The sequence below is a fragment of the Lissotriton vulgaris genome, chromosome 5 (genome assembly GCF_964263255.1).
Source record: "Lissotriton vulgaris chromosome 5, aLisVul1.2, whole genome shotgun sequence".
NCBI classification, from domain to species: Eukaryota; Metazoa; Chordata; class Amphibia; order Caudata; family Salamandridae; genus Lissotriton; species Lissotriton vulgaris.
In genome coordinates this window covers 184,028,402-184,046,931 of record NC_141693.1, presented here as the reverse complement: position 1 = coordinate 184,046,931, position 18,530 = coordinate 184,028,402, and the positions used below count along the sequence as shown (strand labels likewise).

The following is an 18,530-nucleotide window of genomic DNA, read 5'->3' as shown; positions in this document are numbered from 1 at the left end:
ATGCAGAATCTACTGCAGCAGGGTATGGTTTCTATGCCTACTTCCTAAATAACTGACCTGCAGATGATGTTAACGGATTACAGGAGAAGATTTCCTTCCCAAGTCTCTGAATCCATTCAGACACTTCCTCCACCACCACCACCACCACCAGCTCCGGCTGTGCAGGTTCAACCAAGGGAACAGGTACCTGCGGAGGGGAGACAGGGTGTCCCCTCAGGACAGGTTTGTGATGACAATGATGACGATTCCTCTGATGATGGAAGGGATGTAACGGAGGTTCAAGATCCGAATAGAGAGTGGGATGAATATATTATTCCAGATCCAACGTCTCCTTCACCAGATCTGGTAGATTCACCTCCAGCTGACATTGGAGGTTTTCATAACATCATGGAAAGAGCTTCAAAACCGTTTGGACTTAAAATTCCAATGATTCAGTCAGACTGCTTTCTCTTTGATTTCAAAGAGCCATACAAGAAATCAATCCGCTCTATTCCCATCGTAGAGCATGTTTGGACTGAGGGTGTGAAAGTCATGCAGTCTCCAGCAACCGTTGTTCCAGTCCTACAGCGGCTGGAGAAGAAGTACAAGGCCCCTGGAGGAAGTGCTGCGTGCCTGGTTGGCCAACCTAGGCCAGACTCTGTGATCTCCCAGGCAGCGCAAAGGAAGTTAAAAGAACCCATCTGGCTTCTCCACTGGATAACGAGGGTAGACGTCTTGATAACGTGGGAAAAAGGTTCTCCTCAATGTCAAGTCTACTGGTTCGTGCCTCCAACGCACTTGCAATTTTAGGACGATATGATCGCCAAATGTGGTGCGATATGTCTCCATTGGTGGATCAGTTACCAGACACAGCTAAAGCTGAGGCGAGAAAGATTTTAGAGGAAGGAGAACGCTCTTCCTCGGAGATAATTGACTGCGCCATGGACATAGCTACAACTGCTTTTCGTGCTTTGGCAGGTTTGGCTGTTCTCAGAAGACAGGGCTGGCTTCGGTCTTCCTGGTTTCGCCCTGACGTGCAGAATAACATTTTGGATTTACCTTTTGATGGTGATATGCTTTTTGGGAAGCATATAGATGATGCCTTACATGATATCAAAAAGGACACTGAAACAGCCAAGTCCTTAGGCACTCTTCAATACCGTAAGGTTCCATTCCGTGGAGCAAAAGTTTTTCCGGCTTTAGAGGAGGATACCAACAACGATATTCCTCATATTCCCAATCTTCACAAACCTACAAGCCGCAATATTCACAGATTGCAAAAAACACAGTTGATGGACAAAATGCAGAACAATGTCTTACATTCACCCCAGTACAAAGATCTGGGCCTAAATCCATCGTTTCTTTGCACTCCACACCACCCTAGGTCAGACACTGGCTATATGCAAATCAGCCTTGACCCTGTGCCTCATGGGAACAGTCCAGCCCGAACTACCAAGCCATGTCTTTCCTAGATCGGAATCAAGCATCCAAGGACCGGTTTCTGGCTATCAGCCTTCTTCAGCCTGGATAGCTTGACTCCAGTGATGTGGAGAGCCTGGGACTCACGTCTGAGCATACCCAGCCCACTCGGGGTGAAAATTGCAAAAAACACAGTTGATGGACAGAATGCAGAACAATGTCTTACATTCACCCCAGTACAAAGATCTGGGCCTAAATCCATCGTTTTTTTGCACTCCACACCACCCTAGGTCAGACACTGGCTATATGCAAATCAGCCTTGACCCTGTGCCTCATCGGAACAGTCCAGCCCGAACTACCAAGCCATGTCTTTCCTAGACCGGAATCAAGCATCCAAGGACCGGTTTCTGGCTATCAGCCTTCTTCAGCCTGAATAGCTTGACTCCAGTGATGTGGAGAGCCTGGGACTCACGTCTGAGCATACCCAGCCCACTCGGGGTGAAAATGGCAAAAAACACAGTTGATGGACAGATTGATTCCGGTCTGGGAAAGACATGGTTTGGTAGTTCGGACTGGACTGTTCCCATGAGGCACAGGGTCGGAGCTGATTTGCATATAGCCAGTGTCTAACCCAGGGTGGTGTGGAGTGCAAAAAAACGACGGATTTAGGCCCAGATCCTTGTACTGGGGTGAATGTATGACATTGTTCTACATTCTGTCCATCTACTGTGTTTTTTGCAATTTTCACCCGAGTGGGCTGGGTATGCTCAGACGTGAGCCCCAGGCTCTCCACACCACTGGAGTCAAGCTATCCAGGCTGAATGAAGGCTGATAGCCAGAAACCGGTCCTTGGATGCTTGATTCCGGTCTGGGAAAGACATGGTTTGGTAGTTCGGACTGGACTGTTCCCATGAGGCACAGGGTCGGAGCTGATTTGCATATAGCCAGTGTCTAACCCAGGGTGGTGTGGAGTGCAAAAAAACGATGGATTTAGGCCCAGATCCTTGTACTGGGGTGAATGTATGACATTGTTCTACATTCTGTCCATCTACTGTGTTTTTTGCAATTTTCACCCGAGTGGGCTGGGTATGCTCAGACGTGAGCCCCAGGCTCTCCACACCACTGGAGTCAAGCTATCCAGGCTGAATGAAGGCTGATAGCCAGAAACCGGTCCTTGGATGCTTGATTCCGGTCTGGGAAAGACATGGCTTGGTAGTTCGGACTGGACTGTTCCCATGAGGCACAGGGTCAGAGCTGATTTGCATATAGCCAGTGTCTAACCCAGGGTGGTGTGGAGTGCAAAAAAACGATGGATTGAGGCCCAGATCCTTGTACTGGGGTGAATGTATGACATTGTTCTACATTCTGTCCATCTACTGTGTTTTTTGCAATTTCACCCGAGTGGGCTGGGTATGCTCAGATGTGAGCCCCAGGCTCTCCATACCACTGGAGTCAAGCTATCCAGGCTGAATGAAAGGCTGATAGCCAGAAACCGGTCCTTGGATGCTTGATTCCGGTCTGGGAAAGACATGGCTTGGTAGTTCGGACTGGACTGTTCCCATGAGGCACAGGGTCAGAGCTGATTTGCATATTGTAAATTTTTGTAAATTGTTGTGTCTTGTAAAGCGCACTGCTACCCGGAGGCCTCGTAGTGCTATAGACCGCTGGGGAACCCGTCCTGGCTTTCCCTGTGAGATAGTCCCTCCTGGGGGTCTCCAAGGTGAAACCAGGCATCCCCGGCGTTTGTGTGGGGCCGTTGTGGAGATGAGGCAAGCTAATGCCCAGAGTTGCCGAGTGTGCTCCCTGGACGGAGTAGGCACCGATGCGAGAATTATCAGTCCGCTGATCCTGGTCCAAGACCCTGCCGCGTCGGGAATCGAACCCTGGTCCCGGGCCGTTCTCTGCACTCGGGTCTGCCGCCTCTAACCAGTGAGCCACACCTCTCCACTAAATAGCCAGTGTCTAACCCAGGGTGGTGTGGAGTGCAAAAAAACGATGGATTTAGGCCCAGATCCTTGTACTGGGGTGAATGTATGACATTGTTCTACATTCTGTCCATCTACTGTGTTTTTTGCAATTTTCACCCGAGTGGGCTGGGTATGCTCAGACGTGAGCCCCAGGCTCTCCACACCACTGGAGTCAAGCTATCCAGGCTGAATGAAGGCTGATAGCCAGAAACCGGTCCTTGGGTGCTTGATTCCGGTCTGGGAAAGACATGGCTTGGTAGTTCGGACTGGACTGTTCCCATGAGGCACAGGGTCAGAGCTGATTTGCATATAGCCAGTGTCTAACCCAGGGTGGTGTGGAGTGCAAAAAAACGATGGATTTAGGCCCAGATCCTTGTACTGGGGTGAATGTATGACATTGTTCTACATTCTGTCCATCTACTGTGTTTTTTGCAATTTTCACTCGAATGGGCTGGGTATGCTCAGACGTGAGGCCCAGGCTATCCACACCACTGGAGTCAAGCTATCCAGGCTGAATGAAGGCTGATAGCCAGAAACCGGTCCTTGGATGCTTGATTCCGGTCTGGGAAAGACATGGCTTGGTAGTTCGGACTGGACTGTTCCCATGAGGCACAGGGTCAGAGCTGATTTGCATATAGCCAGTGTCTAACCCAGGGTGGTGTGGAGTGCAAAAAAACGATGGATTTAGGCCCAGATCCTTGTACTGGGGTGAATGTATGACATTGTTCTACATTCTGTCCATCTACTGTGTTTTTTGCAATTTTCACCCGAGTGGGCTGGGTATGCTCAGATGTGAGCCCCAGGCTCTCCACACCACTGGAGTCAAGCTATCCAGGCTGAATGAAGGCTGATAGCCAGAAACCGGTCCTTGGGTGCTTGATTCCAGTCTGGGAAAGACATGGCTTGGTAGTTCGGACTGGACTATTCCCATGAGGCACAGGGTCAGAGCTGATTTGCATATAGCCAGTGTCTAATCCAGGGTGGTGTGGAGTGCAAAAAAACGATGGATTTAGGCCCAGATCCTTGTACTGGGGTGAATGTATGACATTGTTCTACATTCTGTCCATCTACTGTGTTTTTTGCAATTTTCACTCGAATGGGCTGGGTATGCTCAGACGTGAGGCCCAGGCTCTCCACACCACTGGAGTCAAGCTATCCAGGCTGAATGAAGGCTGATAGCCAGAAACCGGTCCTTGGATGCTTGATTCCGGTCTGGGAAAGACATGGCTTGGTAGTTCGGACTGGACTGTTCCCATGAGGCACAGGGTCAGAGCTGATTTGCATATAGCCAGTGTCTAACCCAGGGTGGTGTGGAGTGCAAAAAAACGATGGATTTAGGCCCAGATCCTTGTACTGGGGTGAATGTATGACATTGTTCTACATTCTGTCCATCTACTGTGTTTTTTGCAATTTTCACCCGAGTGGGCTGGGTATGCTCAGACGTGAGCCACAGGCTCTCCACACCACTGGAGTCAAGCTATCCAGGCTGAATGAAGACTGATAGCCAGAAACCGGTCCTTGGATGCTTGATTCCGGTCTGGGAAAGACATGGCTTGGTAGTTCGGACTGGACTGTTCCCATGAGGCACAGGGTCAGAGCTGATTTGCATATAGCCAGTGTCTAACCCAGGGTGGTGTGGAGTGCAAAAAAACGATGGATTTATGCCCAGATCCTCGTACTGGGGTGAATGTATGACATTGTTCTACATTCTGTCCATCTACTGTGTTTTTTGCAATATTCACAGAGGCAGGGCCAATCAGCATCTTTCTCTCGGCAACCATCAAGATGCCGTCAAGGTCGGCAGGGGAAGGATTCATCTAAACGACAATAGCGGCCTCTTAGCTCTTTCTACTGTTCCTCCCCCTCCGGTAACATTAGTAGGGTGCAGGATTTCACATTGTCAATGCAGCTGGATGCTCATTACATCAGACCGGTGGGTCTTGAATATCATTCGATTTGGCCACACGTTGGAATTTCAACAATTGCCCCCTTTAAGAGCTCCTCGCTCCACCGAGTCAAAACATCTGCGACTTCTCCGTCTCGAAGCCCATCAACTAGTCATCAAGGGGGCAATAGAACTGGTACCTCACTCTCAAAGAGGAGAGCGTTTTTATTCCAGATTTTTCCTAGTTCGGAAGACGGAAGAAAAGTGGCGCCCAATATTAGATCTAAGGGAGCTCAACACCTATCTCATAAAGTTGTCATTCAGAATGGTTTCTCTTCAAGACATTCTTCGTCTTTTCAATCCAGGAAACTACATGGCAACTCTGGATTTAGAGGATGCATATTTCCATGTGCCAATCCACGCAGCTCACAGGCGATATCTACGCTTCACAGTAGCCAAGAGCCATTTTCAATTCAAGGTGCTTCCGTTTGGTCTCAGGTTCGGACCGCGGATACTTACAAAGGTGTTGGCCCCAGTGGCGCATTTCTCAGGAAGCAATCTCTGGAGGTTTTTCCCTACCTGGACGATTGGTTGATAAAGGCTCCATCCTTTCAAGCGGCGTCCAGGGCGGTCGACTGCTGTATTCAACTGTTCAACCGATTGGGTCTTCAACTCAACAAATCCAAATCAGTCCTTCTCCTGTCCAGGACGGCCAGAATTCTGGGATCCATTCTGGATACGAATCATTGCAAAGCTTTCCCTTCGGAAGAAAGACAAAAGAGACTCATTCTCTCATCTCGTCTCTTGCAAAGGAAGAAAACTCTGTCGGTCTGTCTTTACAAATCACTTCTAGGATCGATCTCATCTTGCATACCATTAGTTCCACACTGCAGGCTACGAATGCGTCCTCTGCAAGAGCAGCTAGACAGTCAGCGGTGCCAAGCAATAGGTTCTTTCTAAGACAAAATAACAGTTACACCGGAAATGAAAGAGGCAAGCAGCTGGTGGACAATAAAGAATACTATTTCAAAAGGTCCCACTTTCAGGATCTCCCCATGTCCCATGGTTCTCACCATGGACGCTTCGCTAGAAAGTTGGGGAGCAGTGTTGCAGGATATACAAGTGAGCGGTCATTGGACGCCCGAGCAGCGCAAGTCCCACATCAATCCGCTGGAACTCAAAGCCATTCATTTAGCATTTCATGCCTTCCTTCCAAGAATACAGAATGGATTGGTGCTGGTTCGTACGGACAATACGACGGCCATTCACTACATAAACAAACAGGGCGGGACGAGATCCCGAGTTCTTTCAAGGGAGGCCCAAGAAATATGGAACTGGGCAATTCTCCACAGGATTTCTCTCATGGCAGAACATCTTCGAGGTACACTCAATTCAACAGCGGATGCACTCAGTCATCTGAAATCAATCAGTCATGAGTGGGAACTGGATCAGGACACTCTCAATCAGATCTTCTCAAGTTGGGGCACTCCAACCATAGACCTGTTTGCGACCCCAGAAAACAAAAAATGCTGATAATACCCAAGCAGGGATCACCCATCGAGGATCACTGGGGAATGCTCTTTCAAAAGCCTGGTCCGGTGCATTTGTTTACACCTTTCCTCCAATACCGCTACTTCCGAGGCTGATCAGGAAACTCAAGGCAGAACCTTGCAGAATGATTTTGATTGCATCAGCGTGGCCCCGGCAGTTCTGGTTCACAGAACTCCTCCTACTCTCTCAAGATCAGCCGATAGACCTACTGCCCATTCCGTCTCTATTGACAATATCTCAGGGTCAGGTGCTGCATCCGAATCCAAGCTCACTCCAGTTAACAGCGTTGCTCCTGAGTACAGAGAATTCCAGAATTTATACCTCTCTACGGAATGTAAGGAGATACTATCTCAAGCCCGTGCACCAAGTACAAATAAGACTTACCATGCAAAATGGAAACGTTTCTGTCTGGTGTCAACGGTAGAATCTCCATCCGTATACTTTTGCTCCTCACCAGATGTTGCCTTACATTCTTTCTCTAGCTAAGTCGGGTCTGGCACATTCTTCGATCAAAGTACACTTAGCTGCTATCTCTAGATTTAGACTAGACGGACATCCACCGGTCCTTCTCTTTGGTCTGCGAGAATGATCAAGCAATTCCTGAAGGGCCTTTTCAGGGTTTTTCCTCCGGTCCGGCCTCCGCCTCCAGTCTGGCAACTTAACTTAGTTCTGGCTCATCTAATGAGAACCCCATTTGAGCCGATTCACAGAGCGGATCTTACATTTCTTTCATGGAAGCTGGCTCTTCTTTTAGCCTTAACATCGGCTAGGAGGATAGGTGAGCTCCAAGCACTCACTATTGTGGAACCTTTTATGCAGTTCAAGAAAGACATTCTAATCCTTAGAACAAATTCAAAGTTCATACCAAAGGTCCCGACAGATTTCCATTTGAATGAGCCTGTAGTTCTAAAGTATTTTTTCCCTCGACCAACTTCTCCAGCAGACAGATTGTTACATTCCTTGGATGTCAGGAGATGTTTGAAATTTTATCTGGAACACACAAAAAGCTTCAGGAAATCATTCCAACTCTTTATTTCCTACAGTGCTCCGCTGAAGGGGTTTCCGCTTTCAAAACAAGGCATATCTCGTTGGATTTCCAATGCAATTCACTTTTGTCACCAAGGAGCGGGCAAACCGCAGGAAAGAAGTGTTCGGGCTCATACGACAAGATCAGTCTCCTCATCTGTGGCCCTTTTCACAGGAGTCCCGATCAGAGACATTTGTAGAGCAGCTACGTGGAGCAGTACCCACACGTTCACAAAGCATTACTGCTTGGACTCTTCAATGGGAAGCGAAGCTGCAGTTGGACAGGCAGTCCTGAGAAATCTTTTTCAATCAGAGGTGAGCTTTACCTACAATCCCTCCTTCCTGTATTCCTCATTTTGTATCACATACTGAATTCCTCTCTATGGTGACAGGTTACGTTTGTTTCCTATGATAACAAGTGTGATAGGACGTATTGATACTTATGTAACAAAATGTGCTGTTATTGCTTACTGCTAGCTACTCTGATACAAAGCATGGGAATCTATGAAAGTTCCAATACTGGGGCAAGAAAATAAGTTACTTACCTGTAACTTTGGTTCCCCAGTATTGGTAACATTCATAGATTCCCATGCGCCCACCCTCCTCCCCTGGGAAAAGCTCAGCCTTTTACAGATGTAGTTACTGTTACACACAGCTACGAAAATCTGAGGCTCTCTCAGGAGGGTTCTATGAGGTGAGGCTATTCTGATTGGTTGTTGCAACTTTTTTGGTCTCTTTTACAAAAAGAGGTGGATAGGCTACAAAATTAGATGAGGCCTAGGCCTAGGTTTCTCTTTTGTACCTACTGCTATGGTATTTTCTATTTACTGAAGCTCCCTTTCCGACGACGGGGGAATGATACAAAGCATGGGAATCTATGAAAGTTACCAATACTGAGGAACCAAAGTTACAGGTAAGTAACTTGTTTTTTTCTCTCTCCTCCCCATGCGGAACAAGATCAAATGCTCTGGATTGGCTATCATTTGCGTTCTGGTACACTCTGCCCCAGGGTTTGATTGGAGACTACACTCAGCGGCTTCCATGACACGTACACATGACGTCCACTTTTGTTGTTTATTCTCTGCAGGAGCGCCACGGGGGAGGGCTGGCACGAGATCATGCTGTCCTGTCTCAGCAAACGACCCTGCGACCCCCGAGCCAGCCTACCTAAGAATGATTGTGGAAATGACTTTGCCTATTTTTATTTCGTCTCCTTCATCTTCCTCTGTTCTTTTCTGGTAAGTGTGCTGGAAACAGTTATGGTATGACATGTTAAATTATCTCACAGTACATTATGTTGCTCTCCATTTCATTATTTTATGTGTTGCTGTGTTACCCATGGTTACTGTATAGACATTTTATGAGGTTGCCAGTGCTTTAAATGGGTCAGTACTGGCGGACTTGTGGTGCAGGCATTTCTCATTTTGCCCAGTGTGTGTACCAGGCCTACTTTTTGTCAAAGGAGAGTACTGCTACAAAGATACAACTCTGTAGATGATTCAAAGTGTCATCTCACGACTGATGTGTTCCCTGCCTGAGGAGGCTCTCAACTGTTGTCCCAGCCAGTCAACATGACACACTCACACACACACACACACACACACACACACTCTCTCTCTCTCTCTCTCTCTCTCTCTCCCCCCGCCCCAGAAGGTATAGACCCCAACAAAGAAAGCAATAAACTAAGATTTTGTTGGGCACTCTATAATCAGGCCTGTCTGAGGTACCACCTTGCCCACCACAGGAGTGTAAATACGGGACGCATTAGCCTGTATTTGTTTTCTCGTCATCATCTGGATACATAGTAGGCATTTACACCAGTGTAGGAGAAAAGGACAACAGGACCAACAGCGGAAGTTCTGCCTATCAGATATTCTTGTTCCAGTCTCGCCCTAGGTCTGTGAAGCCTGTAGAGTTGACTTGGTGCTGTCACCTACGGAGAGGTGGCGAGTATACCTTCCTGCTGAGGAACTGGATTGCAACTCCTTGGACTAGCGCCCTAACTTATTGAAAGAATAGAGCTACGGGGTTGCCATGGTGCTGCTGCCAAGGAGGAAACAAGACACGCAAGAGCACAATCTGGGTTGTGAATGTTTGTTATCACCTGTCATCATTGCTTGGGTGAGCCTGCACCATCACAAACCATCTGCCCGATAGGGTACCTTGATACCACTTTCTTCAGCCACAGAGATAGCCAGATTATAGCTAATTACAGTGGTAACTTCTAATCATTTGACAGAGACAAATTATTGATGCACACGGATAGTGGGTATTGTGTCATGGTTCAATATACTTAGTCAATAATGCACACACAATAGGCTTCAAATAAAAATGTGGTTTTAAAAGAGACACAAAGATAGTTGTGTGATAACGCATATATTATTTGAGAATCACAGAATCCATGATATACATGAAAGTTTAAGGCGGGCAGTGCTCAAAGTGCTGGTGCCATGAGAAATTTAAAACTATGTTGCACGAAAATATGTACATGTTGTAAAAGAATAATTTACAGCCATGGACCCTAATGTATTATGCACAAAAACATCAGAGGTGTCCCTCTTGGAGCAATCCATTCATCTTCATTTGGTTGGAATTTGTAGCGTGCCTTTATAGAGGAATAGATTTTGGAAGGACCATCCGCTCCTCAATGGTAATTCTGGGTTAAATCAATGCCACTGGTTTAATAGATGTTTAATTTGCTTTGTTTGAATGTGAAAAATCATGCACATTGTCAGTTTTAAATCTGATGTGCCCCTGTAAAACACCTTGGGATCGCTGCACCATTCACTGAAATGATTGAACAAGAGATCCAGAGGCAGTTGGCCTTTGTACTCCCAGTATAGGGGCTATTTATGTTGGTTGCAGGATGTCGACCCGATTCCAGAACCATTGGAATCCCCTTCAGGGATGTGGAATTCCTATAGCCCGAAGCCCAGGACATATTGTTTGGGGTCAAAGGCAACAAGTTTTAATGTGTATTTTGTCCTTTGGCCAAATAGGCTCAATCCCCTGCAGCACAAACCCTTTGGCTGCCAGTTTGCAGTACCACATTAAGGATCAGGGAAGGGTACTGTCTGGAGTTTAGTTAATATTTGTGTGCATGAACTTGTATTTATGGTTCATTAATTGAAAGCCTTTATTATTAGGTAAATGTATGTTCTGACTGCACTACTACAATGGTTCCAGTATGAAAATGTGTATACACAGTTTCAAAGTTTAGCAACATGAGGCTATGCATGATGCTCACAGAATGCTCTCTGATTTGATGCAAATATTTGCAGAAGCTTGAAAGCAAGATTAATGTTTCTTTGCTTTCAATATAAAATGTTCCTAAAAAATGAAAGTAGGGAAACAACATTTTGCTAAACTACTGTAAAATTTCAGGTACCATTTCTTTGCAGCATCATTTAGTAAAATGTGTTGATGCCTGCTAGTATTTCCCAAAAATATTCATATTGGAAAATTTGTGTAACCAGTTTGAATAAGATTATGGGAAACAAAAATAAACAAGCCTTGGCAAAGCCATTAGGTCTGACATTGGTGGTCAGCTTTTTAGTTTTTGCAATGCGTGACTTGTTTTGGGATGGCTTTTGTAAAACTTTATTGATGTGAGAGCTGCCGGGCCCTCACCATTATAACAAACATTGGCAAATGCAAAAATTGTTTTTCGTCTCAAAAAAGCACACACTGCCACATTAGTTACTGGCACTGAACAAAACTACTTTGTGTACCGATATGCTCCTTGTGAAAGAGCAGAATGCTGTCACTCACAGTGAAGCCAGCCGATTCAGAGAGAGAGAGTTTTAATAAACACAAAAGGTCATGGTTAACGCCAGACCAAATTAGGGACCAATTATTAAAGAAAGTCTCAAAAGTGCACCTTTGGTATATGGCTTTCGTGAATTCACGAGAATTTACATTTGTAAGGCAAGAAATTGTACTTCTACAAAATATTTGTGAACTGCATTTTAGCATGACCAAATATGCATGTGTAGATTTGCTCATGTGAAAACCTGAATGTTTGAAAGTTAATTTCCACTCCAACTACTTTTTTCCCAACTCTGAAAGAAGGTTTACGTATGCCACTCTCAGGAGTACATTTCCAACATTTCTTAGTATGGGAAAGATTAGAGAAGATTTGTTGAAAACCCTCAAACATGCAAGTTAGTAGGTTTGCATAGACTCAATAGAGCATTCCAAGCCGGAACTACTGCTTTCCACAATCTTCAGTCCCAGTATGTGGAGCTGCGGAAACGTGGCAACATAAAATGATTACTAGTATTCAAACACTACTATGGAATATGCTGTGGCATAATCAGAGAGGCTATATAAGAGCTCTTATATAATGAGATTGCTGCCATAATTTGTGGCAGCACTACATGGCATCAAAGGGACAAGTGGATTTTGTTACTGGACAAGTAGATTTATGAAGCAATCTTCCCCATGGACAAGTACATATTTTAACAAATTCCACACCCCTGCCCTTGCTAGCTTATACGGTTCCTGGGATATTCATTTAGTAATTGTGGTGAGGATCTAATACTAAAGAAGGAGGTCTGGACGATCCTGGCCAAACCAATATCACAAGTGTGTGCCCTCAGTATGCCATGCCAGGACCAGCAGGCCCTCATACCTACAAAGTCTCCCAAGACCAACCTATTGAATGTTGACTCGAGTCCATGTAATCCTACCAAAAACTAAGACTGCCAGTTAGGTCCTTACCTGGTCATTGGACACAAGTGATTTCAGAATGTGGGGACTGTGTCCTTCGCCTGACTCCAGGTCACCAGACATTATCATCAGGAACAGAGACAGGTTTGCCAAGACAAATACTAGCCATTTTTGCGTGGGTAATTGTGTTAGACATTTTCTAATCTAGTCTTTAACTATTTTTATGGGTGATCCAAGCTAAGCACCATTGGATAACGTCGACTATGGGGACAATGTTATCAGAAATCTAGCACCAAGTGCTAAGACATTATAATAACATGAATGATTGTCTATCAGGTCCAGTATGGTGATAGCACCTTGTGGTTTTGTGTCTTCCTTATTTTTATTGGAACTATTTATTTAGATGTTAATAAAGCTATTTTTATTTTTTAAAGTAAATATTTGCCTGCCCATTGGTGTTTTGGATGTTTGCTGTATCTTACTGCATCTGCGTTTCTTACCACATCCACTTCCTGGAGTGAGCCTTGAATGCTTGTCTTTGCTACCCTGAGAGACTCAAGAGTCCAAAAGAAGATATTTTACTATCAAACTTGAGTGCTCCAGTAAAGTGGTACTTGACCGTCAGCGTTGACCACAGTACCCAAACAGGATACTGCCCAGTTACCATTGACTGCCCATCACCCTAAAAAAAGGCCTCATAGCCTACAACTAGTATAGTAGTGAGAGTGTATGCATAGCAATTGCTGGGACTTTGTGTGGCACCTAAATAATTACAAATGTTTTATTTTGGGACTGAACATTAACACAAAGGTAACTTCAGTGAGAGGTAAACGTACAGGACTTTCAAACGTCTTAATACTTTTATCCAGTATTATGGGTGTCTTTCATAGATTCACATGCCTGAATCATTCCCCGTCGTCGAGACGGGAGTCTCCGGTACATAGAAACGTAATGTCCTATAGACATACATAGAGAAAAGTATGACTAAGGGCCTTGCCTTAGTAGCCTATATATGTCCTTTTGTAAAAAGGACCAAACTCCAGAAGGTAGCCAATCAGCTACCACCTCCCTCTAGAACCTTCCTGTCAGGAGCCTCAGTCTCTCAGATTTTCTACCACACGTGTGCTAGGGAGTCTCCACCTTAGTTCTCAGGTTTCCTAGTTTAATCTCTTTTCTTCTCAGAAATTGGATATTTCCTTCATAAATACACCATGGCTGATCAACAGAAGAAGGGTCTCTTCAGAGCTTGCTCTTGTTGTGGTAAGAAGAGGCTCCACGTCGATGATAAGCATGAAAGCTGCTTATACTGTCTTTATCCAGACCATTCTCCTAAAGAGTGTAGAATTTGTAGAACATTCTCCACAAAAACACTAAAAGACAGAGAAGGCCGGCTGCTCCTCTGGTTGAACAGACTGAAAACCAGAGACGACCTGGAGTCTTCACAGGACGGTGAGATGGCTTCAGTTTCATCTAAATTATCCTTGAAGAGGCCAAGGGTTGATTCCCCTAGCCCTACAGACGTTCCTCCTAAAAAGACTGTCAAAAAGTCTCCTGAGGCAAGATCTACAACGTCTGACAAGGAGGTTCCTGCCTTCAGGAAGCCTGCGCCGTCGTTGACGACGATTTCGTCGACGTTTACCTCGGCGCTGAAGAAGACTGTGTCTACAGTCTATGTTTCTACATCGACGACAACGGTGTCGACGACGATGGCGTCGTCAGCATTCTCATCGACGACGACGACTACTCCTTCGTCAATGGTGGGTAAGCCTGTGTCGTCGATTATCCTCATTGCAAAGCCCTCGACGAAGATCCCATCGACAACGTCGACGACGACATCAGCGTCGACGACGAAGCCAAAACCGTCGACGTCGCCGACGAAGACACCCTCGCCGACCGGCATGCCATCGTCGAAGACACCGACGACGGTGAAGACACCGACGGCGGTGAAGACATCGTCGACGACGAAGACCTCGTCGACGAGTGCACCATCAATGACTGTGCCGTCGACGAAGGTGCCGTCGGCGAGGATACCGTCGACGAAAACACCATCGACGACGACGAAGACATCGTCGACAAGCGCACCATCAACGACGGAACCGTCGACGAAGGTACCTTCGTCGAAAACATCAGCGACGACTGAAACTCAGTCGAAGACGACACCGTCGGCGCATTGGAAACAATCTGACTTGATTTCTCCATTGCCAGCTGCCAGTCAGCCGCCTACGAATAAGAGCACGAGACAACCAATAACCCCTGACTTAACGTCTCCAAGTAGGGTGCAAAAGTTAACCCCGTCACGTCTATTGCAAGACGAGGAATCAGACGAAGACCAGTACGTACAGGCCACCAGTCCTTCAGATCTCATAGTAAAGTGCCAAAGCACCGATGAAGATGGCGATGAGGTTGTTTATACAGAAGAGACTGAACATTCGCATGTCCAGATGGAGGTCACACCTATGGTATGCCTTCCGGTGTCTATAGTTTCAGACTTACGGTTCTTGATCCAAGACTACAAGCAGCGCTTTCCTGAACCAACCACTGCCCCATCGATGGAAGCAAATCCAGCTACATCTGGACCGACACCATCCTCACGACCTAGACCATCACCTTTGGTGATCCGTCAGGAAAGAGAACCAGTGCACAATGTCCCGTCTTCTGTCGAAGAAGTCGAAGAACCAGAAGAGGGAGAGGTTCGGGACGACCAGTCCGACCATAGGGACGATGAGGACTACATCGCTCCATCTCTAGCCACACCTGAGCCCACTACCTCGGACTCACCGCCAGTGGACATTGGCGGATTTCACAATTTAGTGGAGAGAGCGGCCACGAGATTCCATATGACAATGGAATCCCATGAAACAGACTGCTTCCTATATGATTTTAAAGACCCTGTTAGGAAAACAACCAGATCTATTCCTATCATCGAGCACATATGGGAACAGGGAAAACAGCTAATGCAAACACCAGCCTCGGTCTCCGCAGTAGTACCACGGCTGGACAAGAAGTATAAGGCACCAATAACCTTACCAGCCTGCCTTACTGGGCATCCCAAGCCAGATTCTGTGGTTACCCAGGCAGCACAAAGAACTCTAGGAATCCGGCATCTCCATTGTCAGCTCCACCAGACAAGGAGGGCAGGAAGCTTGACAGTATTGGCAAACGCTTTTCCACCACGTCTGCCATGACTGTGAAAGTGGCTAATTTCATTGCGCTACTAGGCCACTACAATAGGCAATTGTGGGAGGATATTGCCCCGTATCTGGCGGAACTACCAGATAATTTGAAAGCGGAAGTTCAATCACTCCTTAAGGAGGGCCAAACATCGGCATCAGAACTTATCTATTGTGCTGTAGATGTTGCAATGACCGGCTTCAGACAGCTAGCAGGGGCCGCGGTCTTGCGAAGGCAGGGGTGGCTTAAAGCTACATCCCTTTGCCAAGAGGTCCAAACTAAGGTACTGGACATGCCCTACGACGGCCAGCACCTTTTTGGGGAGCAAATCGATGAGGCCCTTCAAACGATCAAAAAAGATACGGACACGGCACAAGCGCTGGGCACATTGCAGTTTAAGAACTCGTCCTTTCGAGGGAGTAGGGGTAGAGGTCAATCCTCTTACAGAGGTTCTTATCAGAGCAAATCCTCATACTCCTATAACCAAGGCCGATCGCAATATCAACAGAGACAGCAGCAACAAGGTCGCCAGACCTCGTATGGAAGGTCCAACTACAGGGGAAAAAACCAAAGGAAAACCGTTGGCGGACGCCAATTACCTTTTCCACCAGCCAGTCCGTCCACAATCTCATTTTTTCAAACTTGGGGGAAAACTGACACACTTCCTCGACAATTGGAGATCAATTACAACGGATTCGTGGGTGCTCCAATTGATCCAATTCGGACCTTCGTTGGAGTTCAATTCAATTCCCCCGACAACTCCTCCTCGCAAGCTTCAACACAGGCGTTTACGATTACTCCTTCAAGAGGTCTCTTCAATGTTAAAGAAAGGAGCGATAGAGCGAGTACCAACAGCTCAAAGAGGAAAGGGATTTTATTCCAGCTTCTTTCTAATACAAAAGAAAGGGAAGAAATGGAGGCCCATCCTAGACCTCAGGGCACTCAACACATTCTTGAAGAGTCAATTGTTCCGTACGGTGACTATCCAGATGATTTTGGGGTCACTAGAGGAAGGAGACTTTATGACGTCTTTAGACCTGCAAGACGCATATTACCACATCCCTATTCACAAAGGCCACGGAAATTCCTCAGATTCGCAGTGGCAGGTCAGCACTATCAATTCTGTGTCCTCCCATTTGGCCTCAAGTCGGCACCCCGGATTTTCACCAAGTGCCTCTCCCCAGTGGCAGCCTTCCTACGACAGCAGGGACACCAAGTCTTCCCATACCTGGACGACTGGCTGGTAAAAGCACTATCTATAAAAGGCGCAGCCAAGTCCTCCAGCGCCTGTCTCAATCTTTTCCAGCAACTGGGTCTGACGCTCAGTCACGAGAAGTCAACCTTACAGCCCTCCCGAGTTCTTACCTTTCTCGGGGCGACATTGGATATGGAATGTTTAAAAGCATTCCCATCATTTTGCTTTTCTTACCAGCCGAAATGTCCAAAACCTCATGTGCTGGAATGAGTTGCTAGAGGTGGATTCACTTGGAGACGCCCTGGGATAGTGATTCACACCAACCGAGACCCAATACACACCATCTCCAGGTGGAGGAGACCTACCACCTTGAAAAAAGGTGCTATCAGCCGAGGCGGGGAAGGGCTTAATCATAGGACCCCAGATCTAATAGATTAAATGGTTGCTCCCACCAACTCAAAAGGGGTGCCCAAAATTCATACCTTTGACATCCCTTGACTGATATATCTAAATTAACCACACTCCTCACAGATATATCCAGTCCTCATACCTTGGTGAATCTGAGACACCCACAATTTACAGATCTCTCCACGGGCCAACAGAATCGCATAAAAAACCAAGTTCGCATTGTTCTTATTAGTTACAGTTTGGGAATCCAACAGCCCAAAAATCACTAGTGGACACGCTTACTTTAATTTGAATCTTCAAAGAATCAGATAGCGCTTTACTCACAGCTTCCTAAAAGGGCTAGATCTTTGGGCAGAGTAGGAACATGTGAAGATTCATATTGCCACACTTTGGACACGAAAAATCTCCTCCTTTCCCAAACTTGGATAACCTCTGGGGAGACCAATAGGCCCTGCGGATGGTGTAAAGATCGTTCCTTCTCAGGTATGCAGGTTTTACAATTTTGTACATAGTAAGCATCGACACTTGCCATTGATCTTCCAGCGTAGCCGTCGGCAAGCATCTTCCCCACAGATCGACTGGGAGAACGAAATTCACGTGTTCCATTTCCACCATCCACCAGTACCATAGTGCGATCTCCTTATTTAGAGCACGTCTGAAAATCAATTTTTCCTCAAATATGTTATACTCCCCAACTTTTATATTTGAAGCTTGAAGCCAACTCTGAATCTGAAGACATTTAAATTTTGATATTCTTTGATCAGACTTCTGTTTACAATAATCCCAGGAGATAAACTGATCTTCATGTAAGAGATGTTCCCATCTTACTATGCTCGCTTCCCTCGGAGGTGCAGCCAGCGCGTCCTTGGTCCATTCAGGAGAGCCCAGAGAATCCTAGATGGGAGCAAAGTGACTGAAATATGGCAGTTTCACAGCTTTCCTCACTCTATACCATGTCTTAGCCATGCTTCCTAAGATCTTCAATCTAACTTTTTAAAAGTATTTTGGATCTTCGTACTTAAACATAAAACCTCCTTCCGCCAAATTCTGGCTCCTCAACTGCACCTCAAAAAGTCTGCCCATCTCGGATTTAGAGGGTGTAACCAAGAGCATTCTTCAATTTTTTAATAAACAAGACCAGGAGTAACAGAGCAAATCAGGTAGCGCTAAGCCTCTTTTTTCCAGTCTCCTCCTTAACTTCTTCCAAGAAATGTGTGGCCCCTTAGAGGAGCAGATAAAAGAGCTAATCTGACTCTTT

The 18,530-nt window shown here is 46.2% G+C and overlaps 1 protein-coding gene across 1 annotated transcript in view; it reads left to right on the top strand.

The window, feature by feature from the left end:
- The window catches only part of CACNA1B (calcium voltage-gated channel subunit alpha1 B), a 1,091,759-nt gene that overhangs the window by 904,482 nt on the left and 168,747 nt on the right, over positions 1–18,530 (top strand). The window contains exon 36 of the mRNA XM_086921120.1: positions 8,915–9,065. Within this exon, the coding sequence (XP_086777246.1) occupies positions 8,915–9,065 (151 nt within the window). The remainder of the gene's footprint in view (positions 1–8,914; positions 9,066–18,530) is intronic.